Below are 20,475 nucleotides of genomic sequence, written 5' to 3' on the forward strand. Positions count from 1 at the left end.
GCAAGCGGCTGCCGCAGGCCATCATCATCGGCGTCAAGAAGGGCGGCACGCGGGCGCTGCTCGAGTTCCTGCGCGTGCACCCCGACGTGCGCGCCGTGGGCGCCGAGCCGCACTTCTTCGACCGCAACTACGAGCGCGGGCTCGCCTGGTACAGGTAGGGCACGGGGGACGCGAGCGCGCGGGGACGTGGCCGTGGCCGGGCCGGTACCGCCACCCGCTGGTGGCCCCCGGCCCCGCGCMGCGAAGCTCCGGCCCTGCTTCTCCCCAATGCGCATCCCTCATCCCTGCTCCTTGCCTGCCTCATCCCTCCCGCAAATCCCATGCCAGCTGCCCCAGGCAGAGCACAGGTGCTGGGCTGGGGGGACATCGGGGGAATGGGGACAGCCGCGTTCCCACGAGAAAGTCGGAGGGTCCTCCCTTTAGCTCCCCCCCGGCTCTGCTGTGGGGTCTCCCCCAGCCCAGCTGCCTCTGTACAAAGGGGCTCTGCTGAGTCAGGGTACCCTCTTAGCSCCGGCACCTCTCATGAATCACAGCCCGCAGAGGGATAGTTAAAAGCGGCTTTTCTATGCTCAGTGCGTGGGAGAAAATGTATTTTGCATGTGAATATTTCAGCAGCTCAGTGATGACTACCAAAGAAAAAAGGGAAAAAAAAGGGAGCACCCTTGATATCCTCCCCTTGCTTAAATAAATAAATAAATAAATGAAACCCATGTTTCCTAAACCCAAATAAGAGGAATCCCCTTGAAAACAAGAAAGCAATCGGTAAACCTAAGGGGCAGAGCTCCTGTTTGTAGGTGGTTTTCCTGCATGTTTTAAAGTTAATAGAGGAGGATTTTCTGGCAGGTACTTATGAAAGGGGCAGGTTGGAGTGAGGTAGAAACTGCTCTCCTGTGAAGCAGAAGCATCCCCGTGTCCACRGTTTTCATGAATGAAAGAGTGAAAAGAAAAGGCTTTCGAGTCCGCCCAGCGCTTGCTTTCCATTTGTGCTGAGCCCGGGCGCTAGCTCAGAGGAGGAGGGTTTGCAGGGACGGTGTTGAAATGGGCAGCAGGATCGTAGCGACGGTCCCGTGTCTGCGGAAAGTCCGTGCACGAGCGAGCGATGAGCTCCCCGGAGCATCACCTGGGGCTGGGGCTGCGCGTGGGCTCCCCGCGAAGGAAGATTTCCTTCCATGTGGGCTGGAGCTGTCGCAGGAGGGTATTTTTAGTGTGTGCTCATCCCGCTTCTCTGTGTCGACCCCGTATTGGAAAGGAAATGTTGCAAACAGACCTGGAAACCTCAACAGCTCGAATTGGAGCTTGCTTGTGGGATATAAATGTGGTATGGGAGGACAGGGAGAAACATGCAGAAAAGCTGCTTTGGAGGGTGCCCCCGYGTGCCCAGGGAGCAGATGGCACCGGGACATCCCCGCTCCGGGACACTGTGTCCAAGCAGGGCACAAGCCCTCAACGGAGGGCAGCCGCGGGCATTCAGCACCTAGCCCAGCCTGTAGCGGAGGGGATTTCATCTTCCCAAGGTTCCGTCTACGTCCTGCAGCTCTCGCCCGCTGGAGGTGCTGCCCCACAGGCCGTTCGGGCAGTCGCTGTGTGTTACGTTTGATACGCGAGTGCTTCCATTAATTGGTGCTGTTTGTATTTGGTGTCCTGAATTTCACCTTTTTTTTTCCTCCCCCCTTTTTTCTTTCCTAGCCCTGCGGAGGCTGCAGTACAGTGAATTCTTTGTGYGGGGCTATTCCTGCGAGACCTCATCTTGCAGGACGGGCTCGTATGAGTAATCGCTGTTAATACGCRTGGCCCGCAGTGGTGCGAGAGCCGCAGGGGCAGGCCCCGGTTCGGCAGTTACCAGCCTGCTGCAAAACATCCTTCAGAAAACATCTGTGTCTGTCCAGGCTTTGGCTGAGATCTTTGCTACAGATTCAACATGGGGGAAATGACCAAATGTTTGCCAGGGATGCTGGTCTCTTATCTTGGGAATTGGTCTTAGGTTTCATGTGCATTTTGATTTTGATTTTGACATTTTTTKCCTCCTCCTTTCCAAGCAGTCAGTCTAAGCAGCATCATTACAAGGTATGGGTGCTCTGGGGTGTTTCCAGTGCTCAAGGGGAACCGTCCTGGCTAGCGAGCACCCTGCCTGGAGCTGGGCAGCGGTCCTGGGGAGTGCGGAGCCGCGCTGGGACAGGAAGGCTGCCGCATCCACAGGGGGCTTGGAGAGATGGGACCGCGCTTCCTCCTGCAAACAAAGGAGCAGCTTCAGCAGCAGCTGCTCTTGCCCAGACCTTCAGGAGTCGGAGGATAAACAGTGGTTGGGCAGCAGCGACGCTACATGTGGATGGTGTCACCGAGGCTGGGCACGGGCAGGGCGCCCAGTGATGCGCGAGCCTGCTGAGCAACATTGCCCATTCACTTAGTGCAAGAACCGCGCTGCTTGCAGCCCGTGTCGTGCCTGCGTAAAAGGCAGCCGTCCCACGGAGGGACTTGCTTTAAAAAAAGCAATCCGAGAGGTTTAATTTGGGAAGCGCGACACCTCCGTGCGTGTGGGCTGAACACCGGTGTGCATCGAGCAGCTTTTGTGCATCAATCTGCTGCGATTGTTGCAAGTCCCCTGTCTGCAGGGGCCGAAAGGAGGGAGGAGGAGATGCCATAAGGGTCTCTTGGGCTCTCCAGCACAGAAACCTCTGCTCCAGCCCCATCCTAGCCCCTTAACGCGGATGCGCTAAGAGCTGAACTCCTCCACACAGCCTGGAGGAAGATGCCAGGAATAGGGGCTCATCCAGCCAGCGGRAAAATGCCTGGGATAGCAAATAAATAAATAAACCCCTGCAAATAAATAAACAAACCCCTTGTGGGTGGCATCGCGAGTGACACCGGCTCCCTCCAATGCTCCGTTAGGCTGTCGCTGCTCAGGATGGCGCTGCGCTGTCGGTCAACGCAGCAACACTCGTTTTGTTTGTTTCTGATCCCCCTGACGATGCCAGTTGTGCTCGAAACGAGCTAATGCCATCGGACTGCACACTGCACAGGGCCAGGTGGAAGCTGCCTCAAATCAGCTCCAGCAGGTGGGATGTTGAAGGACCAGCACTCCGGCATCTGGGCATTTCCTGCTCCTAATTAATGTCCCTGGGGGATTTTTCTCTAAAGCACTTTTTTATCTAAGCAACCAGTGGTGTTTGAGTCAAAGGGAACTGAAGATGTTTTGGTTGCTGAAGAGGACTGGGKAAGAGGAGGAGGAAGAAGAGATGTCCCAGTATCTGCACACAGCTGTAGCTCACCTTCTCCTGCACCATCCCAGCCCCTGAACCTCAAATCACTGTGAAATCAGGGTCCTGGTCATAGGGGACTCCAGCCAGTCTGTGGAGCTTCATGGCCTGGAGGTCTGTGCAGTCTCCTGGCTACCACAAATAGCAGCTCTGCTGTCCGAGGGGTGACTTTACCGTGGAGGCGAGCAGAGGAATGGTGGCATGGGGGACTGGAGTATGCGGATGACACCAGGGCGTGCTTTGGTGGGATGAGGGTAGTTTGTGGAAGGAGGAGTAGGACTGGATGTCTGCAGCCATTGGGAGGGAAGGAYGTGGTGTAAAACCCATTGCAAGAGAGAGATACCATAGTAGCGGCCAGCAGTGCCCCTGTTGGATGGCTGTGTCTGCAATTGGATGCCTGAACATTTCCTCTGGGTAAAAGTGATGGTTTCCCCACCTTTCCTCACCCTGACCTTGCAGCTTGGCAATTATCAGCGACTGTTCAAAACGTGCCCAGCCCTGAACGTGACTTGGGCCACTGGAGAAATTGTGTTTGAGCGTTGAGTTTGAGCAAGTTTGAACTGGCTTGGGGTTTTCCACTTGCTGCTCGTAGGAAGCTCTGGCAAGCAAAGCCTGATCCTTGGACCTCCTCATCTCCCAGGCACATCTGCATTACCATTAGTAATTGGGTATGACCTGCAGCACTTCCTGCAGATTGCGACTTTGTGCGGCCACAAGCTGGAGCGGATGGTGGTCCTTGTTTATTTATTAGTTGTGTAATTGGGTGCCCTCCTGTACCAAACAAAACCCCAAAGGGTTATTGGGTTATTGTTTGTGGTGGTGCTTTTAAGCAGTTTGTGTGTGTGTGCATATATATATATATTTATATATGTATCATCTTATTTTTCTGCTGGATGATATTCCTATCTGAGGTTCATGTCCGTGCCTGGTGAAGGGATGAACTCCGTGGCTGGAGGATAAGGAGGGCTGTCCAAGGAGAGAAGATTGGACAACCATGTTCCCACTGTAAAGCATCAAAATAAGCAACTGAGSATTTATTGGATTCTGGGCATTTACTGTGGTTTTGCTAGGTCCCATCTTCATCTTCAGCCCTGTTTTCTGCCCTGGTCCCTGAGGCACRGGCAGGTGGCAGGGACCAGCACCACCGCTATGCCTGGGCTGTGCGGGGCTTGGTGCCTTTGGAAAGCTGGTCTTCCCCGGCCCTGGCTGATGGTGCTGAGCAATCTTGAAAATATGGCCTCGACCGTCCAAGAATTTGTCAGTTAAATTCATAGAGCCGAGTCTTGTGGAAAGCAGTACGAAGCTCCAGCTGGCTGGGGCAAGAGCCCATTTATGGCAAAAAAGTCTGATASTCTTTGGAGAAGAAACAGATTTTCCCTACTGAAATCCTTCCAGGCCTGATCTTACCCAATTCCTACCTAAATGGGCAGCCTCTTGTCCTGCACTCAGCTCTGCTGCCCATGTGAGGTGCCCCATGGGTTGTTAGGTTGAGCCTGGAGTCTCGGGACAAAGTTCTGGCAGCCCCAGCACCACCAAGCTAGGATTTCATCCCAAACATTTGACGCTCATGGTAGGAGCAGTTATATCTTAGTAGGGTAAAAGGAGCTGGGTCCTTTCCAAAGAGTTCAGAGCCATGAATAAGTGATCAGAAAACCTGGTCATTTCCCTATGCATTAAAACTTCTTAGCTGCTAATCACACTTCTCCCCAGGAGAATATGGAGGTAACACAAACTGTGTTTGCAATGAAACAGAAGAGGCTGAGGGGGATAAAGGGCAATCGTTGTCGCCAAAAATCCTTGCATATTCTTCTTGGTATGTGGAGGCATTATGGAAGAGGAATGGATTAGGGTGTGGTTGAAGTTGGATTCTTGGCATCAGGCACTGTGGCTCTTACCTTGTTATAGATAAGGCCTTACCAACGGTTCCTGCAAGATCTGTAGGACTTGCTTCTCCAGAGCTGTGACACTGGCTGTTGTCTCTACTTCAGCCTTTCCTGTCTCCTGTGTAACCCACCTCTCGAGATATCCAAGCCCTCATGGTTTGGAGCATTAACCTGCAGGCTGCACCCTCTTAAATCCTTGCAGTTGGGAACAGCCTGTTGGCTYCATGAGGACTCTTCTTGTGAGCAGGTTGGCGGGATAAGGCCCGCAGTTGGAATATAAATAGAGCTGCTTGAGGAAGTGAATTATTCTTGGTGTTTCTTTCATCAAGTGATGCAATTCTGGAGGAAGAAATTTTTCAGCAAAAGATATTGCTGGTTCCTTTCCTGCATGGCAAGATCATCCGTCTTGCTTCTTAGAAGCGAGGAGATTCATAATACGCTCTTTCTATTTCAACACCATCTGCTACAAAGATATAAAGATCCCTGCTTGAACTCCTACAAACTCCAGGCTATTGCTGAATGTGGTTCTGGTAGGAGATTGGAGCCCGGCAGGATATGGAGAGAAATTCTCCTTCTCTGTCCCAGGGCTGCTTTGGGAACTAGAGACTGTATCAGCGAGATGCCCACTGTCACACAGGGCTGGAGCTCGCAGATGGCTCCTGGTTCCTGCTCCCTCCTTGTCTTGACTGCAGCTCCACCAACTTTGGCCATGTCTCATCCAGCCATGGCTGTGGACAGTGCTGGGGCAATGTGCCCTGCCCAGGGCTCACAGCACCGGGTGTCTTGACTTTTCTGAGCCCAGCTGATGACTCTCAACAGGGAGATGATTGACCAAATTGGGTCTGGCAAGCCAGCTCCTCTTCGCACGCATTCCTGTGCTGAGAGACGGTCAAGTTCAAGCAGAGCTTTGCTATGCAAAGCCAGCAAATTATTTTTGTTTTCCACTCTCCACYCCCAACAGATTTTTTTTTCTGCTGAAGATTACAAAAAATCAGAATGATTTGTTCTGACGTTTTCCTTTGGAAAGGGATTCCCTCCTGGCATCCATGCTTTCTGGTGATGCCTTTTATGGGAAAATATCAAAAACGATTGTTTTGACTTCCTTATTTATCTGATAGTCTATATATGTTTACATACATGCACGATTGCATTTTTTTTATGTCTCTAAACTGTTGCATTTTATCATTAATATTTCCCTTACAGTTCTATGATATTGTGTGGCAACATTTAGTATCACAGATCAAAATGCTTTGACATTATTTAAACATTTTGCACTAACTGAGCTGAAATGGTTAGGAAATCCTCTTTATAGAAGTCCACAAGCATGAGCATGTCCCAGCATAGAATAAACAAGGTGAAGATATGTTCAGCTTTCCCAGCTCATTGGAAGTGATGGGTTGATGGCTGAATGACCTGTCCTTCCCCTAAAGGTTGGCAGAGTGACCTGAGCCAGGCTCCGTCTGGTCTCACCAACTGTGGTCTTTGAAGATCCCCTTCAGTGCTTGAAACAGTGAAGAAGAGGCTTGCTGGGCTTTTGTGAACATCAGTTAGTGCAGTGGCTTGAGCACAGCTTTAGGTGGGGTCTGCTTCAAAGCGGACTGTGGTGCTGTGTGTGCTCTCAAGAGAACAAACTCTGTGGAGAATCTCCACTCTTCTAGAGCGGAAATCGAAGCAGAAAGTTTATGTGCTCAGAGACGTGCAGTGGATCTTTACGTCTAGGTTTAGCATGTGGGCCTCGACATCTAGCTTCATGTTGCTGTTGATCTTCTATAACTGTGATAGGATGGGACACTGTCTGAAAAAAAGGCATCTGTGCTGGGAATTCAGCAAGTGTTGAACTCGTGCTTGCATCAACCCCTTCGCCACTCAGAGCTGCCCATGGATTGCGAGCCCTATGCTACACCTGAAACTGGTCCTCACRCTGAAGGTCATGGAAATTCTCCTGATTTACTGGAGCTGGGGGTGTCCATCCATTTGTCCAGGCTAAACTCCAGCTTGGGTCATTCTAATCTTGAACTTTGAAAATTAACACCATGGTTTAAATTGGCTTCGATTGTCTTGGTTCCCCATTACAACATGTCCTGGGCAGCGTGTTTCTGCCATGACCTGCTGCCACGCTGTGACTCCGGAGTGATTGTGACTTTCAGTGGCAGGGAAGGGTTCTTTCCTGTGATCTTCAAATTGACTTGGCATTTTTCAGTGCAAAAGCTGTGTGTTACGGCAAAGAATAAAACTCATAGAGTATTCCTCGCTTCTTGGACTTTAGAAGTATGTGTGAATATTAACGTTTGTCTGCAAGTATTTACTTGGTATTTATCRGCCTTTTACCTGTATGAAAGTGGTAGTTAGCTCTTCCATCATCTTTAAAAAAGGAAAAAACAAAAGGCAAATCTCAGTGCATGCAGTAAGCAGAGCACAGGTTTTGAGACACAGAGTTGTGGGAGGGAAGTACACTTTGGAGTCAATGGCTTGTTGAAAAATGGGGGAGGAACCATAGTTTTGATCAATCAAAATGTGTGAATTGAAGCTCACCCTGACACTTCTTCCTTATACATRTCAGATGGAAAACAAAATTAATGCTTTGGAATGAAAGGCTAGGTGGTTTCATTAAAAAGGGTGTTGAGAAAAGTGTCTTGAACTTGGTGCTTTTGGAAAAGCTTTCAGGACACACTCAGCTAMACATGGCTTGTGGAGCCAGAGATTTGTAAGTGATCCATGCACTCCCTTTCACACAAACTAGACCCTGCTCAGACTGTTTTTATCAGCTGTCTAATGTCTTCTCTTGGAGGTGAACTCCCTGTGTTAGCACAGGTGGCTCCGCGGAGGGGAATGTGGGGACTTGCCRGAGTGCCTGGTTCAGGCTCCTCCTGCACAGGACCTGGCTTGTGCACGTTGTTCCCGCCAACTTGCACCACGACCAGCCCTCCACGCACGGCAGCAGCTCTGCGCTGGGGAGGGAAGCCCCGACACTCCTGGTTTGCAGCCTGGAAAATCTCTGCCGAGCCCCACGGCTGAGCTGGCATTAGGAAGTTGAGTGCTCCCGTGGCAGCCAGCCCAAAACCTTCTCTCACTTCCTGTGAACCTTTTGGAAAGTGTCTTGGCCTCCCGGCACTGAAGGAAAGTGAAGCTGACTGCTTGTGATGGGCACTTTCCAAGCGTTTTGTGGCTTGGCTCTGCCCACAGTCATCCCTCCAGTTCTGCTTCCCGTGCCTCCTGCCCATGGTCAGCAGGACCTTCAGCGCCTCCCAACTCCATCTGACTTTCCTTGACTGGATGCAGCCCCATGCTCCGTGACAGGGTCCCAACCTGCTTCTGCTACAGGGCAGAGACAAGAGGAGGAGGAGGCTACAGGGATGCTGAGCACACACATGTGGTGGCCGGACCAGAGTGACTTGGTGCTTGCTGTGGTCCAGCAGCCTGGTTCCTTTATGGGAGAGCTGAGAGAGATTGCAATTTTTAGAGGTGCTTTTTGCACTCTGGAAAGAAGTGCAAAGCACAGCTTCTAGGAGAAAAAGAAATGTTAGCCCAGGCATGGAGAGCACCAGGAGGACGCTCACAACCTGCAGGGCTTGGTCGGTTCCTGTCCTCCAGGGTCGAAGAGGGAGCTCTATTGCCAGGCAGCAGTATTATTGCAAGGTAGCAATATGGTATTGCAGGTATTGCCAGCGACAAATGGATCTTGTTCATCTCCCCCTAGAAAGGCTCTGAACAAGGGTCCATCCCAAAGGTCCATGACAAGAACCAGCTGGGAGAAATGCGAGTCCATCTCACAGAGGATTTTGAGTCTTAGCAATGTATAGCTGCACACAGTGCCTTTTTAACATAAAAGAAAGAGTTTTCTTTARCCTGTGGTTTGCTGTATGACCTCTCATTCTGCATGGAAGCCCTGGAGCACAGGTCCTGCATAAAACGCAGAGTCTGAGGTTGCTCTAGTGAGTGCTGCCCACCTCTCGCAGCCGTASAGACCACACACTCATTTACACCATGTGTGGTGGTGTGCACGTCCCTGCTCATGCCATAGGCTCCTCTGTGTCCACAGCTGAAGCTCTGGTTGTAGCTTTTCTCCTGCCTGGAACTGGCCATCTGGGAGAGAGCTGTGAATCTGCTATGTCAAGGACTTGCTGAGCCAGCAAAAACACTTTCTCAGGGGGCTGCTAAGAGATTTGCCAGGGTCTAGTTGTAGTCTGAGYGCTCACTGATGGAAAGAGCCTTTTCCATCCATTTTTTGATACCAAAATCCCRTGCCTGGTAGAAGTAACTAATGAGTTACTTCTCAGATCATTAAAGATGTGCTGCCATAGTCAAGAGTCCACTTATGCTGCTATAGGTGTAAGTAGTTTGCCTTTCTCCTTTCAGCCAGTTTATTGGAACTGCTTTTGTGGGTCCTGTAGTACAGGAGAGGTCYTCATCCTCTGCGCATCCCTGCACTCTTTGCTGGGTCCCTCTGCTCCAGGCTGTGCCCCAAGAGATGAGCACAGYGCTTTGGGCTCTCACCATCAGTGAACCACGGAGCTGACAGGGACAAGAGTGAGTGTCCTTGCTGCATCAAGCTCAGAGCTGGCARGAGCACAACTGCCACCGAGATGCAGCAGGGACTTGGGCATTGTCCCCGTGGAGAGGTAACAGCTGTCCTGTAAGGGTGTCCAGGTCCATGTGTCTTCCTGGCACTGTGGGATGAGCTTGACCAGGGCTTTTCATCTGGGACCCAGAACATGAAGGAGCATGTGGGAGCAAAGTATAGTAGGGAGAAGGGACCCAGACAGCACCTGGTTGTGCTGACAGTCATTGAGCCTGGATGAACTTTTGCCATGAGACAGYTGAGATGTTCTTACAGTTCTGACAGAATTATAATCTGTGGAAAAATATGATCTATATTATATAGTTAGGWATCTATTTTCTGCAGAAGGATGAATTTTCCATCTGGCACTCAACTGATTGGTGAYAGTTAAGAGAGAAGGGAGAGTTGTGCTTTACACCCAATGTCTAGGTCATCTCAAAATAAATGATCCTCTGTCTGCTCCTGTCTTGCGGCAGTGCCTTGCAGTTCACACTAAAGAGTCTGGATCAATCCTGTTGGAATTGTGTTTTTTGTTACAAGGAGCCTGGATGTGGGTGCTGTTATGTTAGTCTGGTTGTTGCCAAGCTCTGAGCCTGGATGATGGTGAACTGTGTTGTTTTGGGTCTACTTCACATGAATGCAGCACACTGGTCTTAGAGGCTTGCTCTGGGGAGTAAGTCYACCCCGCTGTGCTGCAGCTTGCATTCAGCTTCATGAAAGCAGCCCCTTCCTCGCTCTAGTTCTGGAATAACAAGGCGGTTTTAGGAGGCCRTGATCTGGCTGGGATTAGGAAGACAGGTGAAGTAACACAGGTGATAAATGACCGGCTGGGAATTGGCCAGGCGGTTGGTGTTATCCGACCAGCCCCACCAAGCTGAGCAAATAAACAGGCTGTAGCTCCAGCCTAGCTCAAAGGGTGAAGGATAGTAACAGATGCAAAAAGTAATATATATGAATATATGTCCCTTATCACCTGTGGCAAGTGAGAGCTGGGTAAATAAACAATAAATAAAGTGAGAGCTCGCTGGTTGAACCTTCTGAAACAGCCGTTTGGGTTTATGTAGTTTCACAGATTGGTTTCACCCCCTGCCCCTGGGCTGGGAGTTTTTGCCTCAGCTCAGGCTGCCTGGGCGGTGTGTGCTGGCCCCGCTTGCCAMCTCCTGCTGATGGAGCCACGCACTTTTAGATGCCTGCTAAGGGGTTTGGGCTGGATGTTAGGACTGACTTTACACTGGAGGAGACCAAGAGCATCCGCAGGCTTCCTTTTGTGAGCCTGCCTGCGAATGCAGTGGCAAAATGCCCTTTCCCTGAGCTTTCCCAGATCTTAATGTTGGTGAGCTCCATGCGGGTAAACCCAGTTCTCCTGGCTCTGCAGATCTGCTTGTACCTCACTGCCCTGCAGTACAGAGTGATGGTGGCCAGRCCTCCATCTCTGGCCACATACCTGGGTGGAAAGAAAAGTCTCTGCTAAAACTGGTTTTCCTGACAAAAATAGGAATCTCAGCTTCCCAAGAACAAGCTCTGACTTTCCTGGCAAGGAGCTGAAGGCTTGAAAGTTTAGATGTTAAATAGTGTTTGGCTGCTGCTGCTGCCCCTTGTTTGAGCCAGGATGGCCAGTTTCTACCTTGTTCCTACCACGTGTTCCGTGCCTGTGTGTCCTGGACTGTCCTTGGGGCAGGAGCCTCTTGGGTGCTGGCCTGGACTGCAGTGACATGAGCAGCATGTGGGTGTCTTACAGGCGGCTGCTGAGCTTCCAAGGGAAGCTCATGCAGTCTGGGTTGTCCTGCTCTTTTCCAAGGGTCCTTGGCTCCAGTGGTGCTGGTCAAAACTAATCCAGGTCCAGGAAACTGGAGCCTCCCGAAAGCAAATGTCACTTGGCTGGGGAGCAGATGCCCKATCCAGGCTCTGGGATTGCTAACAGATGACTTTCTGCAGCAGCGAGGAGCTCAGTGAAGCCCTTTACTTGCTTTAGCCAGTGGGACCTACTGGCCTTCCCAAGACAGGCAGGAATCTTCCCCCTTTCCTTGTTTCCCTCAGGACCTTCTAATATTTGAGGACAACATTCCTATAACACAGGGAGAGTTTTGCTTGGGAAGGAACATGCAGCCGTCTCTCCCAGTCCTGCCTGGGCTCTCCCTGTGCTGCCCTTGAAGGCCCAGCCACGGAGCAGCTCCTCCAGCCTGGACCTCCTCCAGATGCTCAGGGGCTCTGTGCTGTGGTGGCACCTCGGGAGGCGCCGGATGACACAAACTCGGGACCAGAGGGGAATGCAGAGGGACTACAAAGACAAAGCCTCCTGAATACCCCAAAGCCACATGTTGTGGTTGTTTTTCTTCCAGTTTTGAATGTCTTCCACATGGGTCAGCGCCATAGGCTGTTAAGTGCTGGGATGCAGGGGAGAGCTTGGGGAGGCAGCAGGGGTTGCAGCTCGGGTTTCCCCCTCCCCTGTGGCCACATTCACCTYGGTGGCCGTGCTGGTGACGGATGCACCGCCTCTCACTGAGGGCTCTTAGCGGCCCCAGGCACCGGGGTAAGCCCGGGTTTCTCCCCCTTCCAGCTCCCACCAAGGAGAGCAGGCGGCGAGTTCTGCCCCAGCCCCCGAGCTCGTGTCTCGGTCTTTCTGTGTCTCTCTCCACTCCATCGTCTCTGTGCCGCAGCATCTCTGCTTTCCCTGGAACTAATCCTGGCACCTGTGAGCCCCATGCCTGCCAGGAGCTGTGGCATGAACTTCGGAAAGCGAAGGCTGTGTTTTTCCTGCCATCTGATATATCACCCTTCCTGCACTGCTCATCTTCCTTCCTTGTAATCACGACTCTTAGGAGCGGGACYGGATGCATATTTGTGTTTTTTAACTCCGTTGCAGCTTGCTCTTGTGCATGGACCATAGTCTTGCCCATCCCTCRGCTGCTCTGGATGGGCTCGAGGCTCTGTGCATGATAGGGAGCATGTGTGGGGATCGTGAGAGCCCGTCAGCTTCCTTGGACAAATGCTTCCCCCAGAGCTGTCATCAAAGGGGCTGTGAGGRAGCTCTGTCCTATGTGATCTTGAGCCAGGGGTTAAGTGCACCACGTACCCTAGTAAAGAGCTTGGAAATGAAGGGCACTTCCTGTAGCCCCAATGCACAACTGGAATGTCTCAAATAGACACGGTCCTGCTCTTGCCTTGACTGGTCATTTCCAGCCTGCTCCAAACCCATAGGAAAGCCATAAAAAATGTTTGCAGCATCTGCTTGGGATGAGAAAAGCTCAGGCACTCGCATCTTCCCCTCTGCATCTCGTCCATGGGAGGACTGGGCTCCCAGACCGGCTCCGAGGACACAGCACTAGCGGAGAGCCGCGTTCCCCACCGGCTTCCAGGAATGCTGTGCTCAACCTCTCCCACTAGGCAAGTCGTAGCCGTCATATGTTTAGAGGAAGAATTGGATTTGCCTTGTAATCTAATCAATGTTAAATCACAATAATTCTGGCTCTGAGGCTCTATGTTTAAAGTGCAGCTCGTCTCCAGGGACCATCAGAGTTATTTAATCTAATGAAATCACCATTACCGTCTAACGAGGGTGCACCACAGGGATGCCTTTGCAGCGAAAGAAAGCAATGGTTAAATAATTGGCAGCCAGGACTGAATCTTCGGTAAACGGGCAGGACGGCAGTGAAGTTGAGGGTTTTACCCCCTAGGAACCAGGAGCTCTTTCAGTGCCTCCCTCTGACATCTTTTTAGTCAATAGTAGCTGTCATTTGCCAAGGCATATTAGTGGCAAATGTGTGTCCTCTGCAGAGCTGGTCCATCCCAAGGGAACCGGGGGGACATGCAGGCTGCAGGGGACACATGGGCATCCCTCCATCCCCCAAAGGTTGTTAGGAGGTAACTGTTCATAAAAGCAGGAGTTTGCATTGCATCCCTGGGGTGGTTGCTGCCTGGCATTGCTCTCTGTCCTCTGCTTTCACTCCCTGTGCTGCCCATCATCATCTGCCATGGCCTGGGTCTCCAGCCCACCGTGCCCTTTGGTGCAAAGGTGGGAATAATTTCTCCAGTCAGGAGTTATGCTTTTTAACCCATCTTTGTATTTCCTTTGCATTGCAATTTGCTGTGCTGATTCTAACAGGTTGTTCTCAGCACTGTTTTCTCTGCTTGGCTCGGGCTGTTTTGTCTGCTGGGTTTTAAATATTTTTCCCCAAAGCCTGCATTACTTTTTTTTTTTTTTTTTTTTTTTTCATTAGGCAGTTTTTCCTTATCTCCTTCCCAGAGAGAGATAGGACCTGTTCTAGCTTAGATTTCCCCTGCTGGCTTCACAGCAATTTCTGAGCCACCATTCAATTCACTCATTACAGAGCCAGCTGATCCCTATTGAGCCAGCTACTTTCCTACACGTTGAACTTCTTGTATTTAAATATATCGGAGTTGSAGCAGCAGCAGGCAGGGATGCTGTGGCTGTCAAATACCAGCGTGGCTGTAGCTCATATAACAGGGAGAGTGCTCCTTCCCTGTAGCGTGTGCTTCAATTTCCCATTATTACTTCTTTAATAGGGCTGATACTAACTACACATTGCTCATTTGCTGCTAAAATGGGAAGCATTAGAGCAAGAAGCGGCAATTACCTTCTGTGCGGTGTGGCATGTGAACCTGAGGTGCTGCCCACCACRAGAAGAGGGCTGAAACCTGTCTTTTAAGAGCAAATGTGTGTGAGCTGCAAGCTGGGATGGAGGTGATATGTCTCAGAGTCTATCCAGCATCTTCCAGATAGAAATTCGGACCGTGTGGTGTCTGTGCTGGGAGCTTCACTGGGCTTGARCCAGGTGGTTGATGTGGGGCAGGGACGTGCCTGGCCAGACCCGACGTGGACAGGCTGCAGTGCTGCGCCTGTGGCTGAGCTATCTGGGGACACGTTCCCAGTCCGGGAAGCATCTGGATATTTGCTGTCCCAATCACTGGCTTCTCCTCAGGAAAACTGTTTCTAGAATGAAAAAAAAAAAAAAAAAAAAGGCATATCTGATAATCTAATGACATTAAGTGCTCTTAAAAGCCTGTCTGAGCTGCACAAGTTAGTGTGGCAGAGGTCTCTGTGGGAGCTGATGCAGCAGGATTGGAACATTCCTCTTCAGCAGAGGCAGTAGGTCAAAAATCTGCTTTTTGGGGAGCCTCTTACGAGTTTTGCCCTTCCTGGCTGTGCAACTTGTTGGTCGTGCCATGTTCCTTAGTCCCTGCACCACAGCTAGTTGCTGAACAGTGAGGCTGGTGTGGCCAAGGTCATCTCCTCTGGCTTTCCCACCATAAAATTTGCCCTAATGTTAAAGCTCTTGTGATAGACCAGACCAGATCAAGGTGTCCTGTGCCCTTTACAATGAGCCATGACCAGCTCATGTTTGCTGTGAACACAAAGCTTTAGTCATTTCAAGGCTTTYAGATGCCAATGTGTGAAGGGTCCTGGGCACAAGGGATGTGTCCCACAAGCAGGCACAGAGCACCCAGGGCAGACTGACTCTGGCTGTGATATTTCCTACAGATGCTGACTCTGTAGTYGGTGATTGAGACTGGCAATTTCAAGCTCTTGTGTGTTTTTTTGTCTTTCATGTGAGGCTGTGATGGTGACTTCTGATGAGACATAGCTGGTCTGTGGATGACCACCAGCACCCTCAGCCTTGGCAGGAAGCTACATGGTCGGAGTTAATCATTGTGCCATGAGGATTCAGTCCAGTCAGCAGAGCCGAAGATGGGTTTCAGGAGGAAGGAAGATGAGGCTTGACAGTGGCAGACCCAAGAGCCCTGTGCCCCAGGAGATCCAAGGTGGCCCTGMAGGTGGGAAGCCATGTGCTGGGAGCCACCATTGCTCAATGTGTCTTGGTTGAGCCTTTGGCCACAAGCCCTCTTGGCCTGGGTGGACACAGTTTGTGGTGTAGGAAGCAGCATGGGGTGAGGGCAGGGCCGGTGTGATAATGAGCCACTCTCCACATCGCTCTTCCCAAAGGATGACTCTGCGGTGCCAGCTCTGATGTCTGTGTTCATTATGCACCTCCCTTCCATGGGGCCTTCATTACTCGCCTGCTATCTAGTGTCATTAAGATATCAAGTTCATTTAGGTACATCCACATTGGCAGTTTAATTATGTCTGGGTACCACTCAGTATTTTATTCATGGACTATCTCGGGGCGGTTGTCAGGCACAAGCCCAGGAGATAAAGGTTCGGTGGCTGTCGAATGCTAATGTCCTGCTGGTTCYCTTTTGACAAATACACATGCCAGTTATTACCAAACTGATTATTTCATTCATTAACACTCCATACATCAGCTCCCTTCACCCGCTATTATTGTATACATTCATCTTTTCATAAACAATTACCTGACAAGGTTGGGACAGGCAAGTCTTCGGGAATTGATGCTCTCATGGGAATCTCCTGGCTCGGGTTAGTAACAAGGTGCCGCGTGTGTGTGGAGTGGCCCTGTTGGCGTGATCACATCATTAATCAAATTAGGGACAATAGCGCGTCACATGTGTSCCGTGCTTCTAAACAATACCAGACCCATTCCCCTTGCACTGGGGGCTTGGCATGTTGGTCTCTTTCCAGTTTATGATGGCCAGGGACATGAAATGCAAGACAGGGGACCCTGGTGGGAAGGCTTGGAAAGCAAGCCCCTTAAAGACCTTGTGGCCAGACCCTGCCCGGCATTTCTCCTCTGCCTTTCTCCTTTTATTGTTTTTATTGTCACAAAAAGTATTTGCATGAGAACAGGTTCTTTGTTTATTGTTTGCACCTTTTTTTTCTGTCTTCCTCCTATTGCTTTCCTGGATCTGTAACCCTCCCTGACAGCATTAGCAGGGGTGGTGGGAATGGCTAAGACAACGTGAACATCCAACCATCTGGGGAACAAAACCTCATAGGTCTTGCTGTGTACCTACGTCATGGAGAAAAAAAAAATACAGGGAAACACAAGCAGTAAAAAATAACCCAACCCAGGAACTAAGTGTTTCCTGCAACTTTTTTAGAGGTTGCAGTGAAACAACAGGGAGGACCAGTGATGTTACTTGCCCAGCTGGAGATAATAGATCTTGCAGCGCAGATCTGCAACACATATTGTCCCACAGTACAACACCAGTCCCCTGTTATGTGCTAGCTGGGGCATCTGCTTCATCCTGCTATAGATGGGAATGGGATTGGGCTGGAGGAGAGAGCAGCAGTCCTGGGCCCAGCACCTCTTGATTGGATCCTGCCCTTCACCAGTTGCTTCCACCACCTCTCTGAGCACCATGGCAGGAGTCAAAACTGGAGCTGAGTTTTCCTTGAACATGCAGTTTGCTGCTCCAGTTTGTTCTTGGTCTTCCTTTTATTTCCTAAAATTGGTTGTAGCCTCAAATGTTCCCACCAGAAGGCTCATTCTTTTGGATACTTATAAGGAGCAGCTGCAGGAGGCCACCAGCACAGCCAAAATCAATTTAGATTTTCACTCAAGCAGACCTGCTTGGCAAGTAATGCTTCAGGGGTCACACTTCTGCACTACTCTGCACAGGATTTGCAAACTAAATAAAGGATCTGACTGAGATTTAAGTGCCTAACTCCCTTAGGCCCCTTTGAAAAAGCCCCATTGGAACAACTAAGGAGCTTGCTCTGCTTTTGCCGGGAGCATTAATCCTCCTTGCTATCTTTAGGACTGTCTTTGATCACACTTCAAAATCTTCCTCTCCAGGGACTCTGACCGTGATTTTCAAAGTGTCTAAAGAGCAKAAGTCTTGCTGCTTTTCAGGGATACTTAGGTTCCCAAAGCAATTCTTATTTGAAAATCCCATCCACACTACCCCAGMCTGGGCTAAAGAAGTCCCACCTGGCCCATTGGCACCTGCTGCAAGGTGGATCTGCATGTGCCAGACACTGAATGGTGCTCATCTCTTCTGATGCCTTGATGTCAGCATGGTTTTGAAATTCCCACCACTGCCAAATGTGTCAATATTAGCCCATTTTTCCTACATTTTCGCTTGGGAGCACCATGAAAGAAGGTATCTTTCTCCTTCAGGAACTGCTCCTTGCTTCTGGTGTACAACAGCAGCCTCTTCTTGCGCATCTTAGTGTGGGTCTTKTCCTCTTTTAGGATACTGAGGAGTGAAGAAAGAGGGCTATCTGACTGAGCAGCATCCACCTTGAAAAACTCTTAGCAGGGCAGCCCTTAAAATGAGAGGTGATGGGTCATATTGCAGGAGCCCTTCTGGATTGTCCAGCCCACTGCAATACACTGCTGAGTGATGAAAGAGAGAGTTTATCGGCTTGGATCCAAATGACTCAAATTGACTCATAAGACCAAGGTCATTACTTGGTTTTATTTTCATCTGTTCATACTTCAGAGCACATCTTCCTTTTTTTTTTTTTTTTTTTTTTTTAGTAAGGAGCTGGATTCACACTTAGGAAGTCTTGATGTCATGCTGTCACCAATCAATAGTGTCTGTGTCTCTTCTGCTGCCCCCAAATGAAGGTTATACAAGCTGACCTTGAAATGGACATTGGGCACTCTTCTTCCCTGGGCTAATGTACAATTTACTCTTGAAATTTAGCTCTGCTATCAGCCAAAACTTCCTGAAATATGTAAGATGACTCTGTCAGATAGAAGGTTAGATAGTGATGCATTCCCTGGAAGGAGGGTGCAGTAGCTGAGCAAAGAAAATAGCTTTTCATGCGTGAACTTTTGAGCTGTGGCTAAAATCCTTTAATAGACTATAGATTTGGAGGAGGTCAGAGCATGGCTGCTCTGCACATTTTCTTCTGCACTCGCTCCTACCTTGGCTGGAATTTGCAAATCAGGCAACGAAAAATCTTTTTAAGCTTTCTATTTCTGGGAGACTTTTGCCCTCTTTGCACTTGGCTGCTTTGCTCCAGGGGTGAAAGCAGGGAGCCCTTTAGTAGCCATTAAAGTTTCATCTAGCAAAGGGACAAAGAATTGGCGCTGGAAGTGTGAAGAATAATGGCAAGGGTAAACTTAGGCGATTCCATATGTTTTAGATCATAGCCTGTGGTCAGTGTCTCTTTATAATACAGATAAAGGATTTTTGGGGGCTGTGCAGCGTAGAAAATATACGGTGATATATATACGTATAAAGAAGTCGCTTCTCAGCGTCATTAAAGAAAGAACATCTCTGAAGGAGGAATCCTTGAAATGTTTGGCTCTATCATAAAGCTGTCCACTGATGAGTACGGGCACACACACACACATACATGAAGCATCTCCAGCAATAAAGGGCACATCACAGTATTTCTGAAGGTTGCAAGTAGGGATGGAGTTGYTTAGGGCTCCAGAATGGTATCTTGGAGGACAGATCCATTTGTCTCGATGAGATCATGACTTGTAAGAACTCATATTGCTCTGTCAAGGAGCCACGTGGTCAAGAAAGTTGGCATTTTTCCCTGCAGAGAAGGGAGAAAGCCATGTCCCCAGCCGCTGAGACACCCCACTGCTTGTGCCCGCTAACCAGGAGGGACTAGGAGTGGCCAAAACCACTTCATTCAGTGGYTTAATGTTTCCATCTACCCTGAAGAGAGTGTTTCTTCCCCTCTCATCTGCATCTTCTCAAAGCTTCTTTTCCCCTTTCTGCTTCCTGAGCTGATTCCTCTGCCCTGCCCTCCTACATGACTCCCAACCCCCCCAGTAAGCAATAGACTCTCCATCCCTCAAACAGTAAAATCCCCCTTTCCAGGCCTTTTCCAGATGAGATAATCACAATCAGCAGTGCTACAGTAGCTGCATGAGGCACCTAATTCTTATTTCCATGGGATAACAATAATGTGCCAGGAAGTTTMCTGGGTTAATTCCTTCACATGAAGAATGTGTGTGCTTACGCGAGGGTACATGYTTGAGAGTGTACGCGTGCGCTTGTGCCAAAGAAAAATGAGCCAGACAGGGAAAACAAGCAAATTGCATTATACATTGCAGGCAATAACGTAGCTCCCAGGGGACAGAGCTAATATAGTGAAAGACAAAGACACAGTAGACTTTGCTGGCCTGAGCTTTGCTTGTGGGTTTCCTGGAATTAGTCTTGATTTCCACCGGTGCTAGCAGCAAATAAGACCTCAGAGCTCATAGGAGGTCAGGACAGGATACAGGGGCTGTGATAGAGATGGACATCATTCTGCTCTGGAGCAGCTATACCAATCAGTGCTGTTAGCTAAGGAGCAATTCATGATGTGCTCCAGAGTCCAGCAGCATGAGGGATGCAGATTATTTGAGATCTGGCTGTGATTTTTGTGGTTTGGAAGGGCTCTGCTGCTGTCTGCAAGACTTTGTCCAGGGACTGATATTAATTTTCATTCCCGTTTAGGGGTCAACACTTCTGCMCAGTGCGTCAGTCCATGGGTCACAGGGGTTATTATCTTTGGCGGCAAAAGTGGAAGRGTTTCCTTGACTTCTATGTGCAGAAGGAGACATGAGGATTAAACAGTTTGTGTTGGGCCTGCAGGATGCTTGCAGAGGCCTAGTACGGCTCCTTGTCCTGCATGGAGCCACTTGTGAGTCGCCTGGCAGATGGGCTGCACAGTAGAGGCTGCGTGAGCTGGATAGTGCACACTGAAGGAGCACTGGAAACAAATCTCTACTTGTTTTTTGGAAAATCTCAGCCCAGATGTTCTCCTGATGCCTCCTCAAAATGCCCTCCAAAGAGGCAGCTCATGCCTTGAGATCGCTTTCCTTTCACAGAATCCAATCCTTACCTTACCTCTTCCTTCCTTCCTTCCTTCCTTCCTTCCTTCCTTCCTTCCTTCCTTCCTTCCTTCCTTCCTTCCTTCCTTCCTTCCTTCCTTCCTTCCTTCCTT

General features: G+C 49.9%; 1 protein-coding gene across 1 annotated transcript in view; it reads left to right on the forward strand.

Moving 5' to 3' along the window:
- LOC112957658 (heparan sulfate glucosamine 3-O-sulfotransferase 3B1-like) overlaps window positions 1-20,475 on the forward strand; it is a 105,117-nt gene that overhangs the window by 67,656 nt on the left and 16,986 nt on the right. The window contains exon 2 of the mRNA XM_026051386.1: window positions 6-154. Within this exon, the coding sequence (XP_025907171.1) occupies window positions 6-154 (149 nt within the window). The remainder of the gene's footprint in view (window positions 1-5; window positions 155-20,475) is intronic.

The sequence above is a fragment of the Nothoprocta perdicaria genome, unplaced genomic scaffold (assembly GCF_003342845.1).
Source record: "Nothoprocta perdicaria isolate Ctin4 unplaced genomic scaffold, notPer1 scaffold_75, whole genome shotgun sequence".
In the NCBI taxonomy this organism is placed as follows: domain Eukaryota; kingdom Metazoa; phylum Chordata; class Aves; order Tinamiformes; family Tinamidae; genus Nothoprocta; species Nothoprocta perdicaria.